At 38.0% G+C, this 25,127-nt stretch overlaps 1 protein-coding gene across 2 annotated transcripts in view; it reads right to left on the bottom strand.

Annotated features, from left to right (window-relative positions):
- The window catches only part of EML5 (EMAP like 5), a 198,622-nt gene that overhangs the window by 140,730 nt on the left and 32,765 nt on the right, over window positions 1-25,127 (bottom strand). For both annotated transcript variants that reach the window (XM_023205396.1, XM_026455498.1), the window contains exon 2: window positions 7,160-7,319. In XM_023205396.1, the coding sequence (XP_023061164.1) occupies window positions 7,160-7,319 (160 nt within the window). The remainder of the gene's footprint in view (window positions 1-7,159; window positions 7,320-25,127) is intronic.

Here is a 25,127-nt window from a genome sequence, read left to right as displayed (position 1 = left end):
ATTCAATGGAAGAGTTAAATACAAGATTAGCAGGAGATGAAAAGACAAAGTTGAAAAGAGAAGTGGATAGTGAGATGGAAAGTATGAGAGAGGTTTAAAAACATAAAAGATGGACTTCTAGCCACGAAGGTGTATCAAAGCCTGAACTTACCCTCCCCCATCCACCCCTGCCATAAACAGCTAGAAACTATACAGAATATATGAAACAAATGTTTTGAGACATTTGCAACAGGAAGTAAAGCACCGTGAACCCTGAAAGAGGGAAAAACAAATAAGTCCTATAATCACCCCAGCTTCCATCTAGGAGGCAATTTCCAGACTACAGCACAGAAAGGTAGAATCCAAATAGAGCCCAGTAGACTTACTAATTTGGACAAACAGAGCCTGGAGTTCAGAGAGGACAAGATGGCTAGAATTTGCAGAGCAGGAAAACAGCTCTAGTAAAACTATCTATAGTAAGATTTGAGAATATTAATCTCTGCATGCATAGGATGAACTCTATGAGGTCATGCAAAGAAGAAATTCTAGAAAAAGAACAATTACTAGAGAGCTAAAAGCAAAAAATTCTCAGAGATCACAAACGGTCCAGAATCACTCAAATTCTCAATAACCAGAATGAAGATATCTCTTTGAACTCGCTGGGCAGTCATCAGGAATCCTGAGGTCAGGAGGGGAGTGTCATACCTTAATAGTGAAATTATACCAGTAATTCTAGAGCAAAAGCTATTCTAGTGCTGCCTCATAAAAGTTTGAAAGCAAGTTTTTCACAAAGATGAAACGGATTCATGAGGAACTTGACTATTTGCCAGAACAGTGTCCATATACTTTAAAAGGATATAATAAAATTACTGATATGTGAAGAAACAGAAAAATGTGACTCATAACCTGGGGAAAATCAATAGAAATAGGCCCAGGAAACCCAGAGATAATTAGGGTTAGGAGACATTTGCTGTTAAAATTAACATTTTCAAGACACCCAAGAATTATCTTAAACATACCAAGAATAAAAAAAGAAAAGATATAAAAGAACAACATAGAAAACTGTTACATTATCTAAAATGAATATTTACTCCAAAGGATTAACAGCAGCTTAGACAATGATGAAAAGATAAATAAACTTGAAGGCATAGCAATAGAACCCATCCAAAATAAAGTACAGAAAGAAAAACAAAAAAAGAATTGACAGAGCTTCAATGACCTGCAGAAAAATAACAAGTGGTCTAACATACAGGCAATTATGGCTCCAGAAGGAGAGAAATGACAGAGGAAAAGAAAAAAAATCTGAAGAAATAAGAGTAGAAAGTTTCCTAAATCTGATGAAACCATAAATCCACAAATATAAGATGTTCAACAAATCCCAAGCAGGATAATCATTCACACAGAAAAAACACACAAGACACATGGCAAACAAATTGCTGAAGCCATCACTAAAGGGCAAATTCTAAACAGCAACCAGACAAAAAAGGACAACTGCTGTATGGATGAACAAAGATTTAAAAATTATCCTAGACTGCTCATCCAAAGTGATGCAAGTTAGAAGACAATGGACAAACAGTTTAAAGTGCTGAGGCAGAAAAAAAATCAGCATAGAATTGTATACTAAGCAAAAATATCCTTTGAAAATTGAATCAAAACAAAGTCTTTTCCAAGCAAACAAAAGCTGAGAAAATGAATCATCAGTAAACCTGCACTATAAGATATGATAATGAAAGTTTTCTCCTGCAGAAGTAAAATGATACCAAATAGAAATGATTTACACATATGAGAGTATCCAAGTGGTAAATACGTAAGATTTTTCTCATTAAAAATTTTTTAACAGCTAAGGCAAAATAACAGTTATTATGGGGTTTTCAAAATAGGTAGAAGTATTAATAAAATAAATGACAATAGCACCATAAACAGAAGAAAGGAAACAGCAGAATATACTTTTTCATATTCTTTCCAAATATACATGAAACATCACGAAGATCACAAAAATTTGGATTACAAAGTGTCAATAAATTTTTAAAAATTAAAATACAGAGTATGTTCTCTGACAAAAACAGAATTAGAGTAACAGAATGTTATCCAGAAAATCTCCCAAATATTTGGAAATTAACAACATACTTCTAAGTAACTGAAAGGTCAAAGAAGAAATAACAAGAAAAATGTGAGGAAAAACCCACAATACATACTGTGAAAAGTACTGGTTTAGAGCAGGGGTCAGCAAAGTACAACTCTCAAGCCAAATCTTGTCTGTGCCTATGTTTTTGTGAATAAAGTTTTACTGGAATATAGCGACACTCATTCTTTCATGCATTGTCTATAATAGCTTTCACACTACAGGGCAGAGCTGAATAGTTATAGCAAAGACCAAATGGCCCACAAAGCTTAAAATATTTACTATTTCACTTATTATAGAAAGTTTATCAAACAGTGGTTTGGAGCACAGATTCTGGTAGCAGATTGCCTAGGTTTGAACATCATCTGTTACTAGCAGGGGTGACTTTGGACAATTATTTAGCCTCCCTGTACCTTACTTTCCTCACCTATTAAATGGGGATATAAAAGTACTTCACAGGGGTCACTATGAGAATTAACATATACACTATTTAAAGGAATTAGAGTGCCTCATATATGGTTAATGTTATGTAAATGTTTGCTTCATATCATTATTATTATTGCTATTAGTTTACTATAACCATAGTTAAATGGGGACAAATAAAAATACCTCACAGGGGTTACTATGAAAATTAACATATATACTACTTAAAGGAGTTATAGTGCCTGGTATATGACTGATGTTATATAAATGTTTGTGTAATATTATTATTATTACTATTAGTTTACCATAACCTTAATTAGCTTTAAGAACCTATGCCCTCTAACTGTCCAAATGAGAAAGGTCATCTAATATCCAGTTACAGTTTCTGAAAAGAAAGTTTCTACTATTTAAACTTCAAAATTGGTAGGATGAATAATTTATATAAAAAGACACAGAATACAGTTTGTTATGACTCTCCATCAAATCAAGCTAGCAGAAAGCCCAGAGAACGAGAGGAGATGATTTGTACCTCCTGAGAGTATTTACTATTTGGGAACCAAAGGGCATCAGCAAAAAATCTAGCTAGAACAAAGATATCTACCTCTTGATATCAGAATACTGTGTAGAGGTTAAAATTTCATAAGACAAGTATATCAAGTGAGGAATAGCCGGAGGGGCACTGCTGTTCTTTCTACTGATGTTTCCTTTGTCTGGCATAGCTCATCAAATACACAGAGCAAAGCACAATTGGCCAAAAACTTTAAAATTCCATGTATCCAAATACAGTCTCAATACATCTAGTTCTGTACAGGCAATAACAAACTATACTTGAGAGCACTTTCTCTGTAGCCTTGATAAACATATCATGGCTCAAACCAATATCCCTATGCATAGGTTACGCAACAACAGACAGGACGAGGTAGAAATGACAAAGCAAATATTACCTCCTCTTCAAGCTTTCTAACATTTTTTACTTTATCATTTCTTTTCTTTTAACCCCAACTTGGTAGATAAAGAAAGAGAATAAAGAAAGTTTTCAAGCAAAAGTAATGCTTAATCCATATCTTGGAAGAGAGAGTCAGAGACAGTCTGTAGAAAAGTAATAGAAAGTACATTTCAGAACAAAGGACCTCAAGATTAAAGAGATCATGGTGCTTTCAAGAAAGTGCCAGTAATTCAATCCAGGGGAGGGAAGGAGTGCCAACTGGAAAGTGGCAAGGGACAAGGCTGGAGAAGTAGGGCAGAAGCCAAGATGAAGAGTTTGTTTGTTTGTTTTTTGGGGTTTTTTTTTGATAGAGTTCGAATAAAGAGAGAATTCAGTTTTAAATGTATAAAATGGAATATCTACAGAACATTCAAGAGTGATATTTAGAGTTGAGAAGCTAGAGCCACTGTTAGCTGATATGGAAGTTACAGTCATGGGCCTATATACTCACCCAGAGAATGTAAGAAAAGTGAAAAGAAAAGGCTACAGACTCCTGAAGAACACTGATATTTAAGAAGCAGACAAGGAAAGACTCCTTTAAAGATAAGAAGTAATAGGGAGAAAGAAAACCAGATAAAGAAGCCTCTATCCATCTTCCCAAATTCCTCCCTGATCCTATTCCCAGAAAAAATCTTATTTGTGTCCAGTAAGTGAATTGGAAGTATCCATAAAAAATTCTAGCACACCAAATATTTCAGTAAGAAAGAGATAATAATAGCACTATTCCATAGGGTTGTTGGAACAATAAAACAAGATAATGTAGGCTTAGCATAATGCCTGGTCCTTAGTATGTGCTCAACACCTTTAGCTATTATGTTTTCATGAACTTAAAATTTTAAGTAATATGTTCTCATTAAGATCTGTGATAATGAAATACACGTACCCAAGACTTTTCTTAAAAGCTGCTCAAAATAAGTGAAATTAAACACTTTCAACTAGTAAAAGCTATGGGCATGATTTCCCCTTGGATATATAAAAGAAATTCCTCAGCAATGCAATATATTACATTTAGAAAGGGTAAATTTAAAGCTAAGAAGAAAATATCTATATTTAATGTTATAGACACTTATAATTAAAATGGCTTGAATTTCATAACACCTTGAGTGATTTTTAAAAATAACTTTGTAGGTTTGTTTTATAACATTTTCTGTTCCTATGAAATAGATAAGTATTATTATTTCCTCTAAAAAAGAAAATGAAATTCCAACAGTATATTAAGACTTGAAAAATTACAGCAAAAATGGGACATGAATTAAGTTTGTGCAATTGCCAAACACTGCTATATGGTGATATAAACCTAGAAGCACATTTTTTTTTTTCCAAATAAGAGATTCCAATTAAGTCTTTATAGATCCATTACCAGAAAGTCATCTCTTACTAATATGAACAGGAGGCAGGGAAATACTGGGTAGAAGAGGGTGGGGTCCCTGGCAAGGGTTCCACCCTCAAGCCTGGACCCCTGGCCCTAAATAAAAACATGCATTCCTGTTCTCCTGCCCGAATGTTGCCTTTGCCAAAATCAATCTGGCCCACCACAACCCCAACCCTGTACCCATAAAAACCCCAAACTCCACTGGCAGAGGAGCAAAACAGCACTGCAGAGAAGGAGAGAAGTGAAGTGTCTGCACATCAAGAGGAGTTTGGCCGGGGATGGTCAGGAGAAGATTATCTTCCCACTCCATCCCCTTTCCAGCTCCCCATCCCGCTGAAAGCCACTTCCATTGCTCAACAAAATCCTCCATATACACCACCCTTCAATCTGTTCTTGTGACTTGGTTCTTCCTGGACGCTGGACAAGAATTCAGGATGCACTGGGTGCAGGAACCCAAAAAGGCTGTCACACTGACTCTTCACTGAGCTGTTTAACACTTAAGCTGCCAGTGTTAAAGATTATTCTTTGTAACACACACCCTCTGGGGCTCCAGAGGTTGTGGGTAACCCCTAGATGCTGCCACAGGCAAGCCAGCACCCAAAGGCACTCACCCCAGCTCTCCTGCAACCTCTCACCTGTGTGCCCCACTACTGCAAGGGGTTTGAGCTGGGCAGCCAAGTAAATAAGCCACACCCGTTGCAAGTCCTACGAAGGCGTCAAGGGAACTCTCATCTCATTACCAGAAAATCATATTAACCGGCCGGGCGTGGTGGCTCAAACCGGCCGGGCGTGGTGGCTCAATCCCAGCACTTTGGGAGGCCGAGACGGGCAGATCACGAGGTCAGGAGATCGAGACCATCCTGGCTAACACAATGAAACCCCGTCTCTACTAAAAAATACAAAAAACTAGCCGGGTGAGGTGGCGGGCGCCTGTAGTCCCAGCTACTTAGGAGGCTGAGGCAGGAGAATGGTGTAAGCCCGGGAGGCGGAGCTTGCAGTGAGCTGAGATCCGGCCACTGCACTCCAGCCTGGGCGACAGAGCGAGACTCCGTCTCAAAAAAAAAAAAAAAAAAAAAAAGAAGAGAAAGAAAAAAAAGAAAATCATATTAACCTATGCTACTCAAAGAAGCTATTCCTCCGAGTAAGATAGAAAAACATCTACTGGTTATCATGTTCAAGGGGATAGAACACACTGTAATTTGTTTCTATAAAATTGAGATCTATAAAATTAATGAATTAAAAAGCAGCTAACTAAAATTGTTCTAAAATTTAAAATGATTTTAAAGTCTAATTATAACATAAAACTTTTAAAGATTATAAATGAACAATCTGCAAGATCCAACTTTTTACTGGTAACTTTAAAAGTATTTTTAGGTATAACGATTTCCATAAAAGCACCACAAAAAAAGCCCTTGGCTTGTTTAACTTTTTTAAATCATTGACTAGAAGTAGATGATAATTTAGAAACTGATTAGTCAGTTGAGTGATAATTATATCCTTTGTTGTGAACTTTGATTTTGTATAAAAAAAAACTCATAGGAATTGTTCCATTATATTCAATAAAAACATAATTTTAATAGACAACCTTTAAGGTAACTGAAAATCGAAATGTAGGCTGGGTGCAGTGCCTCAGGCCTGTAATTCCAGCACTTTGGGAGGTCAACAACACTGGAGGATAGCTTGAGGCCAGAAGTTTGAGACCAGCCTGGGCAGCACAATGAGATCCCATCTCTACCAAAAAAAAATTAGCCAGGCATGATGGTATGTGCCTGTAGTCCTAGCTGCTCAGGAGGGTGAGGCAAGAGGATTGCTTGAGCCCAAGAGCACGAGGCTGCAGTGAGCTATGATCATGTCACTGCGCTCCAGCCTGGGCAGCAGAGTGTGACCCCGTCTCTAAAAATAAAAATAAAAAAAATTAAAATATATATAGCTTTCTAAGAAACTTAATTTTCCTAAGATATCATCCATCTGTCCTATCAAAATACCCTATCTGGAAAAGAGTTATATAGAAAAATCTCTATAATAACCAGGTAATATTCCACTGACTCAAAATTACTTTGGCTTTCAAGGTAGTAATTAATTCAGTTGAGAAAGTTCTTGACATGATGAAATAAAAACCACATTGTTATATATCAACCACCCACCCCACCTATCCACCTCCACCTGTGAACAAATACTTTTCATCAAGTGTCCAAATAAATATTTATAGATGTATAATCATTTTCTATAATATACTTGAACATACAATTTAGAAAAAAAATGAAAAACTGTCACATACCTGTCCATCTAAGTCAAACGCCAAGCAAGCTATACCATGTGTATGAACATCCTTTAAAACTGATATGGTCTGCACAGTGTATGAATCCCAAATACAAATATAAGGCTCTTTCCCAACTTGTCCTGTTGCTACCAACACTCGTTCAGGGTGCAATGCAAGGCTGTAAAATAAGGAAATAAACAAATAAGTAGTATTATTAAAAACTGCTTATATAGATTTTATGTATTTGGTAGATGTAAAACAAATATACCAGTGTGAACATTAGACTTTATCCATTTTAGACAATTTGGATTTTTTTGTTATTAATATTTTTGTTGAGACAGCGTCTTGTTCTGTCAGCTAGGCTGGAGTGCAGCTGTGTGATCTCAGCTCACTGCAACCTCCATCCCGCCAAGTTCAAGCAATTCTCATCTCAGCCTCCTGAGTAGCTGGGATTACAGGCACCCGCCACCATACCCAGCTAATTTTTGTATTTTTGGTAGAGATGGGGTTTCGCCACACTGGCCAGGCTAGTCTTGAACTCCTGACCTCAAGTGATCTGCCCACCTCCGCCTCCCAAAGTGCTGGGATTATAGGTGTGAGCCACTATGCCCAGCCAGTAATTTGAATTTAAAATAAATAGCTTCTATAAAAATCCATGCTAACAGTTACTACTTCATAGAATATGTGATAAACAGTTAATGATAAGCTAATTACACCCTTCATCATCCCTGTAATATACTGTGTGTAAACTTCTCAAGAAAAGAACTCTCACAAGAGAGTGACTGGATCACAGCAACAAATTGGTAGCCTTTTCCTCATTTAGTATTGACCTATTTTCAAGCCTTCTTTCCCATTTTACTATTCCTTTCATTGGATAAAGTTAGACCAAATCTTAATGTCTGAATACAGCATTTAGTAGCACTGCTACTATAACACTAATTCTTAAATTATAAACTCCATTTTAAGAAACAGAAAGGTCACCCATAATTCACAGAAAATAATCTATGAGTCTCTAGAAACAAGACAAAGACCTAGCAGTCGGTAATAGCTTATGTACATCAGCAGAAGGTGGGGAAAATATAAATTCTATTTGATAATATTTTTCTATATGTCAATTCAGAATATCAGATTTGCCCTTGAGATGAAAAAGAAAATCACTCCTGGCATCAGGGTGGAGAATCAACTAAAAGGCGAAAATTAGGAGGATATTAAAACAGAATCAAGGCTGGGTGTAATGGCTCATGCCTATAATACCAGTGCTTTGAGAGGCCCAGGCTGGAGGATCACTTGAGGCCAGGAGTTCAAGATCACCCTGGGAAACACAGCAAGCCATTGTCTCTACAAAAAAAAAAATTTTTTTTTTAATGAGCCAGACATAGCAGCACACACCTCTATTCCCAGCTACTTGGGAGGCTGAGGTGAGAAGATCGCTTGAACCCAGAAGTTCAAGGCTGCAATGAGCTATGACTGCACCACTGCATTCCAGCCTGGGCTTCTGGGCCAGATTCTGTCTCTAAAGTAAATAAAGAAGACAAAATTAACAGACTGGATGCAGGGGACAAGGTTAAGAGAGGGGGCTAAGATGACTCTTGGGTTTCTGGCTTGGGTATTTGAATGGTTTGGGGTGATATTCAACAAGTCAGGGAATACTAAAGGGGTAATCAATGGGAGAGAAGATAAGTGGGAATACCAGGTTGGTTCAACATATGAAATCAACAAATATGGCATATTTACAGAATAAAGGTCAAAAAAACTCCCATATATGTTTATCTCAATAGACACAGAAAAATTATTTGACAAAACCCAATCCCTTCATAAAAACACATAACTAGAAACTGAAGGAAACTTCCTCAAACTGACAAAGGACATCTACATAAACCCAAAGCTAATAACATATTTAATGATGAAAGCTTGAAAGCTATCCCACTAAGTAAAGGGAAAAAACAACGATGTCAGTTCTTGCCACTCATTTAACTTGGTATTAGATATTCTAGCCAAGAAAAATAGGCCAGGAAAAGGAACAAAAAGTAAAAGTAAAGATCTCTACTGGCAAATGACATGATCATATATACAGAAAATCCTAAGGAATCCACAAAGAAACAACCAAAAATGAAGAGCTAATATGAATTCAGTAAGGTTGCAGGATATATGATCAACATAAAAAATCTATTGTATTTCTATACACTAGCAAAGAACAATAAAAAAAATTGAAGAAAATAATCCCACTTACAGTAGCATCAAGAGGAATAAAACATTTAGGAATAAATTAAACAAAGTACAAGCTTTGTACACTGAAAACTACAAAAACCCACTGAAGGACATTTTAAAAGATCTAAATAAATGGAAAGACATCTCATTTCTGGGCTTAGAGGAATGTAACATTTGTAAGATGGCAATACTTCTCAAATTGATCTATAGAGTCAACACAATCCTTGTCAAAATACTAGTTGTCTTTCTTGAAGAAACTGACAAGCTGATTCTAAAATTCAGAAAGACTCAGAATAACCAAAACTATCCTGAAAAACAAGAACAAAGTTGGAATAATCACACTTTCCAATTTTGAAACTTACAAACTTACTACAAAGCTACAGTAATCAAGACAGTGTGGTACTGGCATGAGGATATGCAGATCAATGAAACAGACTTGAGAGTCCAGAAGTAAACCCATACATTTGTGGTCAATTGATTTCAACAAGGGTGGTGCCAAGACAACTCAATGGGGGAGAAAATGGTCATTTCAACAAAGAGCACTGGGACACCTGAATATATATCCATATACAAAAAAATAAATTTGGACCCATACCTCAAACCATATATAAATGTCAACTCAAAATGGATCAGAGGCTAAAATAATTGTTAAAACTCTTGGAAGAAAATATAGGCATAAATCTTACTGATCGTGAATGAAGCAGTGGTTTCTCAGATATAACACAAAGCATTAGTAACAAAAGAAAAAGCAGATAAAATGGACTGAATCAAAATTAAAAACTTTTATGCTTCAAAGGACAACCATCAAGAACATAGTAACACAACCAAGAGAATGGGAGAAAATATTTGCAGAGCACATATCTGATAAGGGACTTGTATTAAGAATATATAAAGAATTCCTACAAATCAACAATAAAACTACAAATAATCAAATTTTTCAAATAGATAAAGGATTTTCACAGACATTCCCCCAAGGAAGATATACAAAAGGCACATAAAAAGATGCTCAACATCAATAATCAGTAGGGAAAAACAAATCAAAATGACAATAATACACCATTTCTTTTTTCTTTCTTTCTTTCCCTCTTTCCTTCCTTCCTTTTCTTGCTTTCTTCCTTCCTTTCTTTCTCTTTCTCCCCTTTCTTTCTATTTATTTATTTGAGACAGGGTCTCACTTTGTCACCCAGGCTGGAGTACAGTGACACAATCACCACTCACTGCAGCCTCCACCTCCCAGACTCAAGACTCATCCTCCTGCTTTGGTCTCTCAACTGGCTGAGACTACAGGTGGGTGCAACCACACCTGGGTAATTTTTTTTTTTTTTTTTTTTTTTAGAGATGGGGTCTCCCTATGTTGCCCAGACTGGTCTCAAACTATTGGACTTCAGAGATCCTCCCACCTCAGGCTCTCAAAATGATGGGATTACAGGTATGAGCCACTGCTCCCAGTCCACTTCTATAAATACACACATATATACACACATATACGCATATATATGTGTATATATACATATACATTTTCAGACAGAGTTTCGCTCTCATTGCCCAGGCTGAAGTGCAACGACGCAATCTTGGCTTACTACAACTTCTGCCTCCCAGGTTCAAGCAATTCTCCTGCCTCAGCCTCTCAAGTAGCTGGGATAACAGGAATGCTCCACCACACCCAGCTAACTATTTTGTATTTTCAGTAAAGACGAGATTTCACAATGTTGACCAGGATGCTCTCGAACTCCTGACCTCAAGTGATCCACCTGCCTTGGCCTCCCAAAATGCTGGAATTACAGGTATGAGCCACTGCACCTGGCCCACTTCTACATTTTAAAAGACAGAAAATATGAAGTATTGGCAAGGATGTGGAAAAAGTGTAACCCTTAAACATTGATTATGGGATTGTAAAATGATGCAGCCTATTTGGAAAACCACATGGTAGCTATTCAAAAGGTCAAACAAAGTTACCATATGATCCAGCAATTCTACTCCTAGATGTATTCCCAAAAGGAATGAAAACATATGTCCACACAAAACTTGTACACAAATGTTCACAGCAGCATTATTCACAAATGGCCAAAAAGTAGAAACAATCCAAATGTTTGACTGAATCATGAATAAATAAAATGTGGTATCCATACAATAAAAATGACAACAGGAATAAAGCACTGATACATGCTACAACATGGATGAACCTTGAAAACATTATGCTTAGTGAAGGAAAACAGATATATAAGGGCCACATGTCACATTAATCCATTATGAAATGTCCAGAATATGCAAATCCTTAAAGAAAGTAGATTAGTGATTGCCAGGTGCTGGAAGGAGAGGAGAATGGATAAGGACTGCTAATGAGCTTGGGAATTTTTTAGGGGTGATAAATATTCTGAAATTAGATAGAAGTGATGGTTGCAGAACTTTGTGACTATACTAAAAATCACTAATTGTGCACTTAAAGTGTAAATTTTATATTTTGTGAAATTTATAAAGTGTAAATTTTATATTTTGTGAATCATCTCAGTTTTTAAAAAGTGAAAAAAATACTGACATTACCATCTGTATACATATTTTAAGTATAAGCATTTATGCAAAGAAAATCTTTGAGGTTAGACAGACATGAGTTCAAAATTCTGTCTCTGCTCTTCACAGGCTTCTCAGCAAATTCTTTATCTTCATCTTGTTTTCTCACCTTCAAAAAGGGCATATATTTACTATAAGTAAAGTGAGGGAAATTTCCCCAAGCTTGAAGACTGGGGAGGAAGGCTGAGTGTGGTGGCTCCTGCCTGTAAACTCAGTGCTTTGGGAAGCTGATGCAGGAGGATCGTTTGAGACTAGGAGTTTGAGATTAGCCTGGGCAACGCAGCAAGACCCCACCTCTACAAAAAAATAAAACAACTAGCCAGGTGTGATGGTACATGCCTGTAGTCCCAGTTACTCAGAAGGCTGAGGCATGAAGATCACCTGAGCCCAGAAGTTCAAGGCTGCAGTGAGCTGTGATCATGCCACTGTATTCCAGTCTGAGTGACAGGGCAAGTCATCATCTCTTAAAAAAAAAAAAAGGTCTGGAGAGAAAAACTATGCAGGTCCTCACAGTTTAACTACAAAATCTACATGCAATAGAACAGAGGTAGTCAAAGTCAAGTTAGAGAAAAAGGATAGGGTGGGTCCATGTTTAGATTTATAAGAAACTGTCAGTTTTCCACAGTAGTTGTACCATGTTACACTCCCACCAGCAATGTAAGAAAGTTCCAGTTGCTCTACATTCCCACTAATATTTGGTGTTGCCAATGTTTTTAATTTGAATTTCTGATGACCATTCACATGGACAATTGGTCTTATAATGATCTGTTCAAGTCTTCTAACCATTTTCATTAGGTTGTCTTTAAATTTTTGAGTTTTCAAAGTACTTCATATATTCTCAATACAAGTCCCTTTGTCCAACATGGGACTTGCAAATATTTTCTCCCAGACTGTAGCTTTTCTTTGCATTCTCTGTTTCTCTCACAGAGCAAACATTTGTTAATTTTGATGAAGTCTAGTTCATTGAATTTTGTTTTATGGACCATGCTTTTGCTTAACCAAAGGTAATAAAGATTTCCTCTGATATTTTCTAAAACTTTTATAGTTTGTCTTACATTTAAAGTTACAATCTATTTTTGTATAAAATGCAATGTACGTTACAGGATTTTTGCTCGTTTTTTTTTTTTTTTTTTTTTCTGTCTTTATGTAAGATTCCTAACTTTTCGGCACCATGTATTGAAAAGACTATCTTTTCTCCTTTGAATTCCCCAGGCACTTTTGTCAAAACTCAATTGACCATATCCATATTACTTTTCCACAAATTTTACCCTATATTTTACACCATTAACCTATGTATCTATCCTTTCACCAATACCACACTGCCTTCATGAGTATAGCTTTATTAGTTTAAATAATGAGGCTTAAAATTGAATACTGTGGATCCTCTACCTTTGTTCTTTTTCCAAATTGCTTTGGCTATTCTAATTACTTCAACTTTCCTATAAAGCTTAGAATCAGCTGTATATCCTATATATCCTGTTGGGATTATGATTAGAATTGCATTAAATCTGTAAAGAACTTTGAAGAGAAGTGACATCTTAACTATACTGAGTCTTCCAATCCATAAACATAGTATGCCCTCCCTCCATTTTTCAGGCATTCTTTGTTTTCTGTCTCATTTTATAGTTTTTAGTATATAACATAGACCTTGCATAGATTTTGTAAAACTTATACAGATATTTTTGAGCTTTTGTAGACAGTATTGCTGTAAAATTTCAGTTTCCAATTGTTCATTGTTAGTCAGTAGAAACATAACTGATTTATGTATATTGACCTGGTATCCTGCGAACTTGATAAACTCACTGAGTTTTAGGAGTAGTATTTTTTGTGTGAGTTTTTTAAAAATAAATTATTTGGAATTTTATATGTAGGCAATTACGTTGTCTAAGAATAGAGACAATTTATTTCTTCCTTTTCTTTCTATAAGCCTTTTCTTTTTACTTCTTGTCTGATTGCACCGGCTTGAACTTCTAGCAGGATGTTGTTTTATTATTATTATTATACTTTAATTTCTGAGATACATGCACAGAACATGCAGGTTTGTTGTATAGGTATACATGTGCATTGGAGGTTTGCTGCACCCATCAACCTGTCATCTACATTAGGTATATCTCCTAATGCTATCCTTCCCCTTACCCCCACCCCCCAACAGGCCCCAGTGTATGATATTCTTCTCCCTGTGCCTATATGTTCTCATTGTTCAACTGCCACTTACTAGTGAGAACATGCAGTGTTTGGTTTTCTGTTCCTATGTTAGTTTGCTGAGAAGGATGGTTTCCAGCTTGATCCACGTCCCTGCAGAGGACATGAACCCATCCTTTTTTATGGATGCATAGTATTCCGATGCATAGTATTCCATGGTTTATATGTGCCACATTTTCTTTAATCAGTCTATCACTGATGGGGATTTGGGTTGGTTCTAAGTCTTTGCTATTGTGAACAATGCTATAATAAACATACGTGTGCATGTGTCTTTATAGTAGACTGATTTATAATCCTTTGGGTATATACCCAGTAATGGGATCGTTGGGTCAAATGGTATTTCTGGTCCTAGATCCTTGAGGAATCACCACACTGGCTTCCACAACGGCTGAATGAACTTACACTCCTATCAGTGTAAAAGTGTCCCTATGTCTCCACATCCTCCTCCAGCATCCACTGTTTCCTTTTTTTTTTCTGAGTGACTGTATTTATCTCCTTCTTTATTATTATTATTTCTTTATTATTATCATACTTTAAGTTCTAGGGTACATGTGCATAACGTGCAGGTTTGTTACATATGTATACTTGTGCCATGTTGGTGTGCTGCACCCATCAACTCGTCAGCACCCATCAACTCGTCATTTACATCAGGTATGACTCCCAATGCAATCCCTCCCCCCTCCCCCTCCCCATGATAGGCCCCAGTGTGTGATGTCCCCTTCCCGAGTCCAAGAGATCTCATTGTTCATTTCCCACCTATGAGTGAGAATATGCGGTGTTTGGTTTTCTATTCTTGCAATAGTTTGCTAAGAATGATGGTTTCCAGCTGCATCCATGTCCCTACAAAGGACAAAAACTCATCCTTTTTTATGGCTGCATAGTATTCCATGGTGTACATGTGCCACATTTTCTTAATCCAGTCTGTCACTGATGGACATTTGGGTTGATTCCAAGTCTTTGCTATTGTGAATAGTGCCACAATAAACATATGTGTGCATGTGTCTTTATAGCCGCATGATTTATGATCCTTTGGGTATATACCCAGTAATGGGATGGCTGGGCAATATGGTACATCTAGTTCTAGATCCTTGAGGAATCGCCATAGTGTTTTCCATAATGGTTGAACTAGTTTACAGTCCCACCGACAGTGTAAAAGTGTTTCTATTTCTCCACATCCTCTCCAGCACCTATTGTTTCCTCACTTTTTAATGAATGCCATTGTAACTGGTGTGAGATGGTATCTCATTGTGGTTTTGATTCGCATTTCTCTGATGGCCAGTGATGATGCGCATTCTTTTCATGTCTGTTGGCTGTATGAATGTCTTCTTTTGAGAAATGTCTGTTCATATCCTTTGCCCACTTTTTGATGGGGTTGTTTGTTTTTTTCTTGTAAATTTGTTTGAGTTCTTTCTAGGTTCTGGATATTAGCCCTTTGTCAGATGAGTAGATTGCAAAAATTTTCTCCCATTCTGTAGGTTGCCTGTTTAGTTTAATTAGATCCCATTTGTCAATTTTGGCTTTTGCTGCCGTTGCTTTTGGTGTTTTAGACGTGAAGTCCTTCCCATGCCTATGTCCTGAATGGTACTACCTAGGTTTTCTTCTAGGGTTTTTATGGTATTGGTCTAACATTTAAGTCTCTAATCCATCTTGAATTAATTTTCGTATAAGGAGTAAGGAAAGGATCCAGTTTCAGCTTTCTACTTATGGCTAGCCAATTTTCCCAGCACCATTTATTAAATAGGGAATCCTTTCCCCATTTCTTGTTTCTCTCAGGTTTGTCAAAGATAGATGGCTGTAGATGTGTGGTATTATTTCTGAGGACTCTGTTCTGTTCCATTGGTCTATAGCTCTGTTTTGGTACCAGTACCATGCTGTTTTGGTTACTGTAGCCTTGTAGTATAGTTTGAAGTCAGGTAGCGTGATGCCTCCAGCTTTGTTCTTTTGACTTAGGTTTGTCTTGGCAATGCGGGCTCTTTTTTGGTCCCATATGAACTTCAAAGCAGTTTTTTCCAATTCCGTGAAGAAACTCATTGGTAGCTTGATGGGGATGGCACTGAATCTATAAATAACCTTGGGCAGTATGGCCATTTTCACGATATTGATTCTTCCTATCCATGAGCATGGTATGTTCTTCTAATTGTTTGTGTCCTCTTTGATTTCACTGAGCAGTGGTTTGTAGTTATCCTTGAAGAGGTCCTTTACATCCCTTGTAAGTTGGATTCCTAGGTATTTTATTCTCTTTGAAGCAATTGTGAATGGAAGTTCATTCATGATTTGGCTCTCTGCTTGTCTGTTACTGGTGTATAAGAATGCTTGTGATTTTTGCACATTAATTTTGTATCCTGAGACTTTGCTGAAGTTGCTTATCAGCTTAAGGAGATTTTGGGCTGAGACGATGGGGTTTTCTAAATACACAATCATGTCATCTGCAAACAGGGACAATTTGACTTCTTCTTTTCCTAACTGAATACCCTTGATTTCTTTCTCTTGCCTGATTGCCCTAGCCAGAACTTCCAACACTATGTTGAATAGGAGTGGTGAGAGAGGGCATCCCTATCTTGTGCCAGTTTTCAGAGGGAATTTTTCCAGTTTTTGCCCATTCAGTATGATACTGGCTGTGGGTTTGTCATAAATAGCTCTTATTATTTTGAGGTACGTTCCATCAATACCGAATTTGTTGAGCGTTTTTAGCATGAAGGGCTGTTGAATTTTGTCAAAAGCCTTTTCTGCATCTATTGAGATAATCATGTGGTTCTTGTCTTTGGTTCTGTTTATATGCTGGATTACGTTGATTGATTTGCGAATGTTGAACCAGCCTTGCATCCCAGGGATGGAGCCCACTTGATCATGGTGGATAAGCTTTTTGATGTGCTGCTGAATCCGGTTTGCCAGTATTTTATTGAGGATTTTTGCATCAATGTTGATCAGGGAGATTGGTCTAAAATTCTCTTTTTTTGTTGTGTCTCTGCCAGGCTTTGGGATCAGGATGATATTGGCCTCATAAAATGAGTTAGGGAGGATTCCCTCTTTTTCTATTGATTGGAATAGTTTCAGAAGAAATGGTACCGGCTCCTCCTTGTACCTCTGGTAGAATTCAGCTGTGAATCCATCTGGTCCTGGGCTTTTGTTGGTGGGTAGGCTATTAATTGTTGCCTCAATTTCAGAGGCTGCTATTGGTCTATTCAGAGATTCACCTTCTTCCTGGTTTAGTCTTGGAAGAGTGTACGTGTCCAGGAAATTATCCATTTCTTCTAGATTTTCTAGTTGATTTGCGTAGAGGTGTTTATAGTATTCTCTGATGGTAGTTTGTATTTCTGTGGGGTCGGTGGTGATATCCCCTTTATCATTTTTTATTGCGTCTATTTGATTCCTCTCTCTTTTCTTCTTTATTAGCCTTGCTAGCGGTCTGTCAATTTTGTTGATCTTTTCAAAAAATCAACTCCTGGATTCATTGATTTTTTGGAGGGTTTTTTTGTGTCTCTATCTCCTTCAGTTCTGCTCTGATCTTAGTTATTTCTTGCCTTCTGCTAGCTTTTGAATGTGTTTGCTCTTGCCTCTCTAGTTCTTTTAATTGTGATGTTAGAGTGTCAATTTTAGATCTTTCCTGCCTTCTCTTGTGGGCACTTAGTGCTATAAATTTCCCTCTACACACTGCTTTAAATGTGTCCCAGAGATTCTGGTATGTTGTATCTTTGTTCTCATTGGTTTCAAAGAACATCTTTATTTCTGCCTTCATTTCGTTATGTACGCAGTAGTCATTCAGGAGCAGGTTGTTCAGTTTCCATGTAGTTGAGCGGTTTTGATTGAGTTTCTTAGTCCTGAGTTCTAGTTTGATTGCACTGTGGTCTGAGAGACAGTTTGTTATAATTTCTGTTCTTGTACATTTGCTGAGGAGTGCTTTACTTCCAATTATGTGGTCAATTTTGGAGTAAGTGTGATGTGGTGCTGAGAAGAATGTATATGCTGTTGATTTGGGGTGGAGAGTTCTATAGATGTCTATTAGGTCTGCTTGCTGCAGAGATGAGTTCAATTCCTGGATATCCTTGTTAACTTCCTGTCTTGTTGATCTGTCTAATGTTGACAGTGGGGTGTTGAAGTCTCCCATTATTATTGTATGGGAGTCTAAGTCTCTTTGTAAGTCTCTAAGGACTTGCTTTATGAATCTGGGTGCTCCTGTATTGGGTGCATATATATTTAGGATAGTTAGCTCTTCCTGTTGAATTGATCCCTTTACCATTATGTAATGGCCTTCTTTGTCTCTTTTGATCTTTGATGGTTTAAAGTCTGTTTTGTCAGAGACTGGGATTGCAACCCCTGCTTTTTTTTGTTCTCCATTTGCTTGGTAGATCTTCCTCCATCCCTTTATTTTGAGCCTATGTATGTCTCTGCATGTGAGATGGGTCTCCTGAAGACAGCAGACTGATGGGTCTTGACTCTTTATCCAGTTTGCCAGTCTGTGTCTTTTAATTGGAGCATTTAGTCCATTTACATTTAAGGTTAATATTGTTATGTGTGAACTTGATCCTGCCATTATGATATTAACTGGTTATTTTGCTCATTATTTGATGCAGTTTCTTCCTAGCTTCGATGGTCTTTACATTTTGGCATGTTTTTCCAATGGCTGGTATGGGTTGTTCCTTTCCATGTTTAGTGCTTCCTTCAGGGTCTCTTGTAAGGCAGGCCTGGTGGTGACAAAATCTCTAAGCATTTGCTTATCTGTAAAGGATTTTATTTCTCCTTCACTTATGAAACTTAGTTTGGCTGGATGTGAAATTCTGGGTTTAAAATTATTTTCTTTAAGAATGTTGAATATTGGCCCCCACTCTCTTCTGGCTTGTACAGTTTCTGCCGAGAGATCTGCTGTCAGTCTGATGGGCTTCCCTTTGTGGGTAACCCGACCTTTCTCTCTGGCTACCCTTAAGATTTTTTCCTTCATTTCAACTTTGGTGAATCTGGCAATTATGTGTCTTGGAGTTGCTCTTCTCGAGGAGTATCTTTGTGGTGTTCTCTGTATTTCCTGAATTTGAATGTTGGCCTGCCCTACTAGGTTGGGGAAGTTCTCCTGGATGATATCCTGAAGAGTGTTTTCCAACTTGGTTCCATTTCCCCCCTCACTTTCAGGCACCCCAATCAGACGTAGATTTGGTCTTTTTACATAATCCCATACTTCTTGCAGGCTTTGTTCGTTTCGTTTTCTTCTTTTTTCTTTTGGTTTCTCTTCTCGCTTCATTTCATTCATTTGATCCTCAATCACTGATACTCTTTCTTCCAGTTGATCGAGTCGGTTACTGAAGCTTGTGCATTTGTCATGTATTTCTCGTGTCATGGTTTTCATCTCTGTCATTTCATTTATGACCTTCTCTGCATTAATTATTCTAGCTATCAATTCTTCCACTCTTTTTTCAAGATTTTTAGTTTCTTTGCGCTGGGTACGTAATTCCTCCTTTAGCTCTGAGAAGTTTGATGGACTGAAGCCTTCTTCTCTCATCTCATCAAAGTCATTCTCTGACCAGCTTTGATCCGTTGCTGGCGATGAGCTGCGTTCCTTTGCAGGGGGAGATGCGCTCTTATTTTTTGAATTTCCAGCTCTTCTGCCCTGCTTCTTCCCCATCTTTGTGGTTTTATCTGCCTCTGGTCTTTGATGATAGTGACGTACCGATGGGGTTTTGGTGTAGGTGTCCTTCCTGTTTGATAGTTTTCCTTCTAACAGTCAGGACCCTCAGCTGTAGGTCTGTTGGAGATTGCTTGAGGTCCACTCCAGACCCTGTTTGCCTGGGTATCAGCAGCAGAGGCTGCAGAAGATAGAATATTGCTGAACAGCGAGTGCACCTGTCTGATTCTTACTTTGGAAGCTTCCTCTCAGGGGTGTACTCCACCATGTGAGGTGTGGGGTGTCAGTCTGCCCCTACTGGGGGATGTCTCCCAGTTAGGCTACTCAGGGCTCAGGGACCCACTTGAGCAGTCTGTCCCTTCTCAGATCTCAACCTCCGTTTTGGGAGATCCACTGCTCTCTTCAAAGCTGTCAGAGTCAGACAGAGTCGTTTGCATCTGCAGAGGTTTCTGCTGCTTTTTGTTGTTGTTGTTGTTGTTGTTTAGCTGTGCCCTGTCCCCAGAGGTGGAGTCTACAGAGACAGGCAGGTTTCCTTGAGCTGCCGTGAGCTCCACCCAGTTTGAGCTTCCCAGCAGCTTTGTTTACCTACTTAAGCCTCAGCAATGGCGGGCGCCCCTCCCCCAGCCTCGCTGCTGCCTTGCGGTTAGATCGCAGACTGCTGTGCTAGCAATGAGGGAGGCTCCGTGGGCGTGGGACCCCCCGGCCAGGTGTGGGATATAATCTTTTGGTGTGCCCATTTGCTTAAAGCGCAGTATTGGGGTGGGAGTTATCCGATTTTCCAGGTGTTGTGTGTCTCAGTTCCCCTGGCTAGGAAAAGGGATTCCCTTCTCCCTTGCGCTTCCCAGGTGAGGCGATGCCTTGCCCTGCTTCAGCTCTCGCTGTTCGGGCTGCAGCAGCTGACCAGCACCGATTGTCCGGCACTCCCTAGTGAGATGAACCCAGTACCTCAGTTGAAAATACAGAAATCACCGGTCTTCTGTGTCGCTCGTGCTGGGAGTTGGAGACTGGAGCTGTTCCTATTTGGCCATCTTGCTCTGCCCCCCCGGTATGTTGTTTCCTGACTTTTTAATGATCGCCATTCTAACTGGTGTGAGATGGTATCTCACTGTGGTTTTGATTTGCATTTCTCTAATAACCAGTGATGAGCTTTTTTTCATATGTTTGCTCTGATGATAGTTTCTAAATGTATATGCACCCAATACAGGAGCACCCAGATTCATAAAGCAAGTTCTAAAAAACTTACAAAGAGACAGGTCGTGTGTGGTAGCTCACGCCTATAATCCCAGCGCTTTGGGAGGCCAAGGTGGGTAGGTCACCTGAGGTCGGGAATTTGAGACCAGCCTGAACAACATGAAGAAATCTCATCTCTACTAAAAATATAAAATTAGTCGGACATGGTGGCACATGTCTATAATCCCAGCTACTCAGGAGGCTGAGGCAGGAGAATCGCTTGAACCTGGGAGGCAGAGGTTGCAGTGAGCCGAGATCATGCCATTGCACTCCAGGCTAGGCAACAAGAGCAAAATGACATCTTGGGGGAGAAAAGAAAGAAAATTACAAAGAGATTTAGACTCCCAGACAATAATAGTGGGAGACTTTAACACCCCACTGTCAATATTAGATCAATGAGACAGAAAATTAACAAGGATATTCAGGATTTGAACTCAGTTCTGGACCAAGCTGACCTAATAGACATCGATAGAACTCTCCACCCTAAATCAAGAGAATATACATTCTTCTCAGCACCACATAGCACTTATTCTAAAAATCGACTACATAATTGGAAGTAAAACACTCCTTGGCAAATGTAAAATAACGGAAATCATAACAAACAGTCTCTCAGACCACAGTGCAATCAAGTTAGAACTCAGAATTAAGAAACTCACTCAAATCCACACAACTATACGGAAACTGAACAACCTGCTCCTGAGTGACTACTGGGTAAATAATGAAATTAAGGCAAAAATAAGTAAGTTCTTTGAAACCAATGAGAACAAATATACAACATACCAGACTCTCCGGGACACAGCTAAAACAGTGTTTGGAGAGAAATTTATAGCACTAAATGCCCACAGGTGAAACTGGGAAAGATCTAAAATCGACATCCTAACATCACAATTAAAAGAACCAGAGAAACAAGAGCAAACAAATTCAAAAGCTAGTAGAAGACAAGAAATAACTAAGATCAGAGCAGAACTGAAGGAGAGAGAGAGAGACTAAAACCCTTTCCAAAAAAATCAATGAATCCAGGAGCTTTTTTGAAAAGATAACAAAATAGATAGACTGCTAGCCAGACTAATAAAGAAGAAAAGAGAGAAGAATCAAATAGACACAATAAAAAATGATACAGAGGATATCACCACTGATCCCACAGAAACACAAACTACCGTCAAAGAATACTGTAAACATCTCTACACAGATAAACTAGAAAATCTAGAAGAACTGGATAAATTCCTGGACACACACACCCTCCCAAGACTAAACGAGGAAGAAGTCAAAACCCTGAATAGACCAATAACAAGTTCTGAAATTGAGGCAGTAATTAATAGCCTACCAAACAAACAAACAAAAAAAGTCCAGGACCAGATGATTTCACAGTCGAATTCTACCAAAGATACAAAGAAGAGCTGGTACCATTCCTTCTAAAACTCTTCCAAACAATAGAAAAAGAGGGAATCCTCCCTAACTCATTTTATGAGGCCCGCATCATCCTTATACCAAAACATGGCAGAGACAAAACAAAAAAAGAAAACTTCAGGCCAATATCCCTGATGAATATTGATGCAAAAATCCTCAATAGCAGTATGTTTACTTAGAAGGGACAAGAATAGACATTCTGGTCTTTTTCCTAATTTTACAAGGAAAACATTCAGTCTCTCACTATTAGGCACAAACTTAGCTGTAGGTTTTTTACAGATGCTTTTACAGTCAGGTTAAAGAAGTGGCCTTCTAGTCCTAGTTTGCTAAGCATTTTTAAAAAATATGAGTAAGTGCTCAAGCCTGTAATCCCAGCACTTTGGGAGGCCGAGACGGGCGGATCACGAGGTCAGGAGATCGAGACCCTCCTGGCTAACACGGTGAAACCCCGTCTCTACTAAAAATACAAAAAAAATTAGCCGGGCGAGGTGGTGGGCGCCTGTGGTCCCAGCCACTCGGGAGGCTGAGGCAGGAGAATGGCGTGAACCCAGGAGGCAGAGGTTGCGGTGAGCTGAGATCCGGCCACTGCACTCTAGCCTGGGCGACAGAGCAAGACTCCGTCTCAACAAAAAAAAAAAAAAAAAAAAAATATGAGTAAGTATTAAATTCTGTCAAATACTTTTTCTGTATCTACTGAGATAGTCGCCTGGTTTTTCTTTAGCAATTTATACAGTGAATTACACTGATTAATTTTCAAATGTTGAACTAGCCTTGTATTCCTGGAATGAACCCTACCTGGTCATGATATATTTGTCCTACTGATGGATTTTACTTGCTTATTACCTTATTTTGTTGAGAATTTTTACATCTATATTAATGAGGGACAATTGTTTGTAGTTTCCTTTTCTTCAAATGCTTGTCTGGATTTTGTATTAGAGCAATGCCAGCCTCATAAACACAGTTGAGAAGTAGTCCCTCCTCTTCTATTTTGTATAAGCAATTGTGTGGAATTGGAATCATTTCTTCTTGTGAGTTTGACAGCTTATATCTTTCAAGGGAATAGTTCATTTCATCTCAGTTGTCAAATTAAGTTGTTTATAATAATCCCTTATTCTCCTTTTAACATCTATAGGTCAGTAGTGATATCCTGATGAATACTGGTAATTTTTGTCTTGCCTTTTTATTCTTGGTCAGCCTAGCTAGAAATTTATTAATTCGATCCTTTTCAAAGAACCAGCTTTATGTTTGCTTTTTCTCTATTGTTTTTCTGTTTGCACTAATTTGTCTTCATTATTTCCTACTCTGTTTGCTTTTGAGTTTGCTCTTCCATTTCTATTTTCTTAAGTCAGACTCTTACATTATTGACCTGAGATTATTCTTCTTTTCAAATATACGCATTTAATGCTACAAATTTCCCTTGAAACACTGCTTTGGCTGAATTTCACAAATTTTGATATGTTGTATTTTCATTTTCTTCCAGGTCAAAATATTTTCTACTTTCCTTTCTGTTCTGTGTTATTGATTTGTATTTTGATTCCATTACAGTCAGAGAACATACTCTATATGATTTCAATTCTTTTAAATTTGCTAAGGTTTGTTTTATAATATATAGCCTATTTTGGTAAATGTTTTAGAACTTGAAAAGGATGTGTATTCTGTCATGACTAGCTCATGCTGTTTGCTATGCCATGAATAATAAAGTCCTCTGCCTCTAACCTAGGAATTTCATGTCTTTGCCGACATTCAAAAAAACTGTAACATACTAGTTTGTTACAAGGGTACTATATTAGCTTTCTATGCTAATGTAACAAATTACCATATATTTAGCATCTTAAAGCAATACAAGCTTATTATCTCCCAGTTCTGCAGGGCAGAAATCTGGTTACAGTGTGACTCAGCTAAGTCCTGTGCATACAGTCTCACAAGGCCAAAAGTCAAGGTGTTAATACAGCTAAATTACTTTCTAGAGTCTCTGGGGATGAGTCGGCTTCCGAGTTCATTCAGAACATTAGCTGAATTCAATTCCTTGTGGTAAAGGGTCTGAGGCTCTCACTCCCCTGCTGGCTGTCAAGCAGGAACTGCTCACCTCCTCAAGGCCAACTGCATGCCTCATCCTGTTACCACCTCCATCTTCCAACCAATCAGCAGCGGCACATTGAGTTCTTCTCAAGCTTTGAATCTTTCTGACTTCTGCTGCATGTCTTCTCATTCCAGCTAAAGAAAATTATTTGCTTTTAAGGGTTCACATAATTAGACTGGGACCATCTAGATAATTCAAGATACTCTCAATATCTTAAGGTCCATCCCTACCTTAACTATATCTGCAAAGTCATGTGTGCTATGTTTAACATAAAAAATTCACAGGTTCCAGGAATTAGAGTATGGATATCTTTGGGGCCAGTCTGGCTACCATGCAGACTCAGAAATTGAGTCCACTGGAGAATTATTTATATTTTTATATTTTCAGTTCTAAGTATTCCATTTTTCTACAACTTCTATTTCTTTGCTGAGAACTTCCAATATTCTATTTGTTTTAAGAATAGTTACTTCATGGCATGCAGTTATAACAAATGCTTTACATTCTGTCATAAATTCAACACCTAGGTCATCCTGGGGCTGACAACTGTTCCCTTTTCTTGTATAGACTGTTGAGATTTTAGTATTTTTATATGCTAAGTTTGAGTTATATCCTGAGCATTTTGAATATTATGTTATAAATTCTAGATCCTCTTAAAATCTTCCAGAGAATGCTGATATTTT

Source organism: Piliocolobus tephrosceles, chromosome 6 (assembly GCF_002776525.5).
Source record: "Piliocolobus tephrosceles isolate RC106 chromosome 6, ASM277652v3, whole genome shotgun sequence".
Lineage (NCBI taxonomy): Eukaryota > Metazoa > Chordata > Mammalia > Primates > Cercopithecidae > Piliocolobus > Piliocolobus tephrosceles.
The sequence above is the reverse complement of the archived record's forward strand: the minus strand, read 5'-3'. Positions and strand labels throughout refer to the sequence as shown.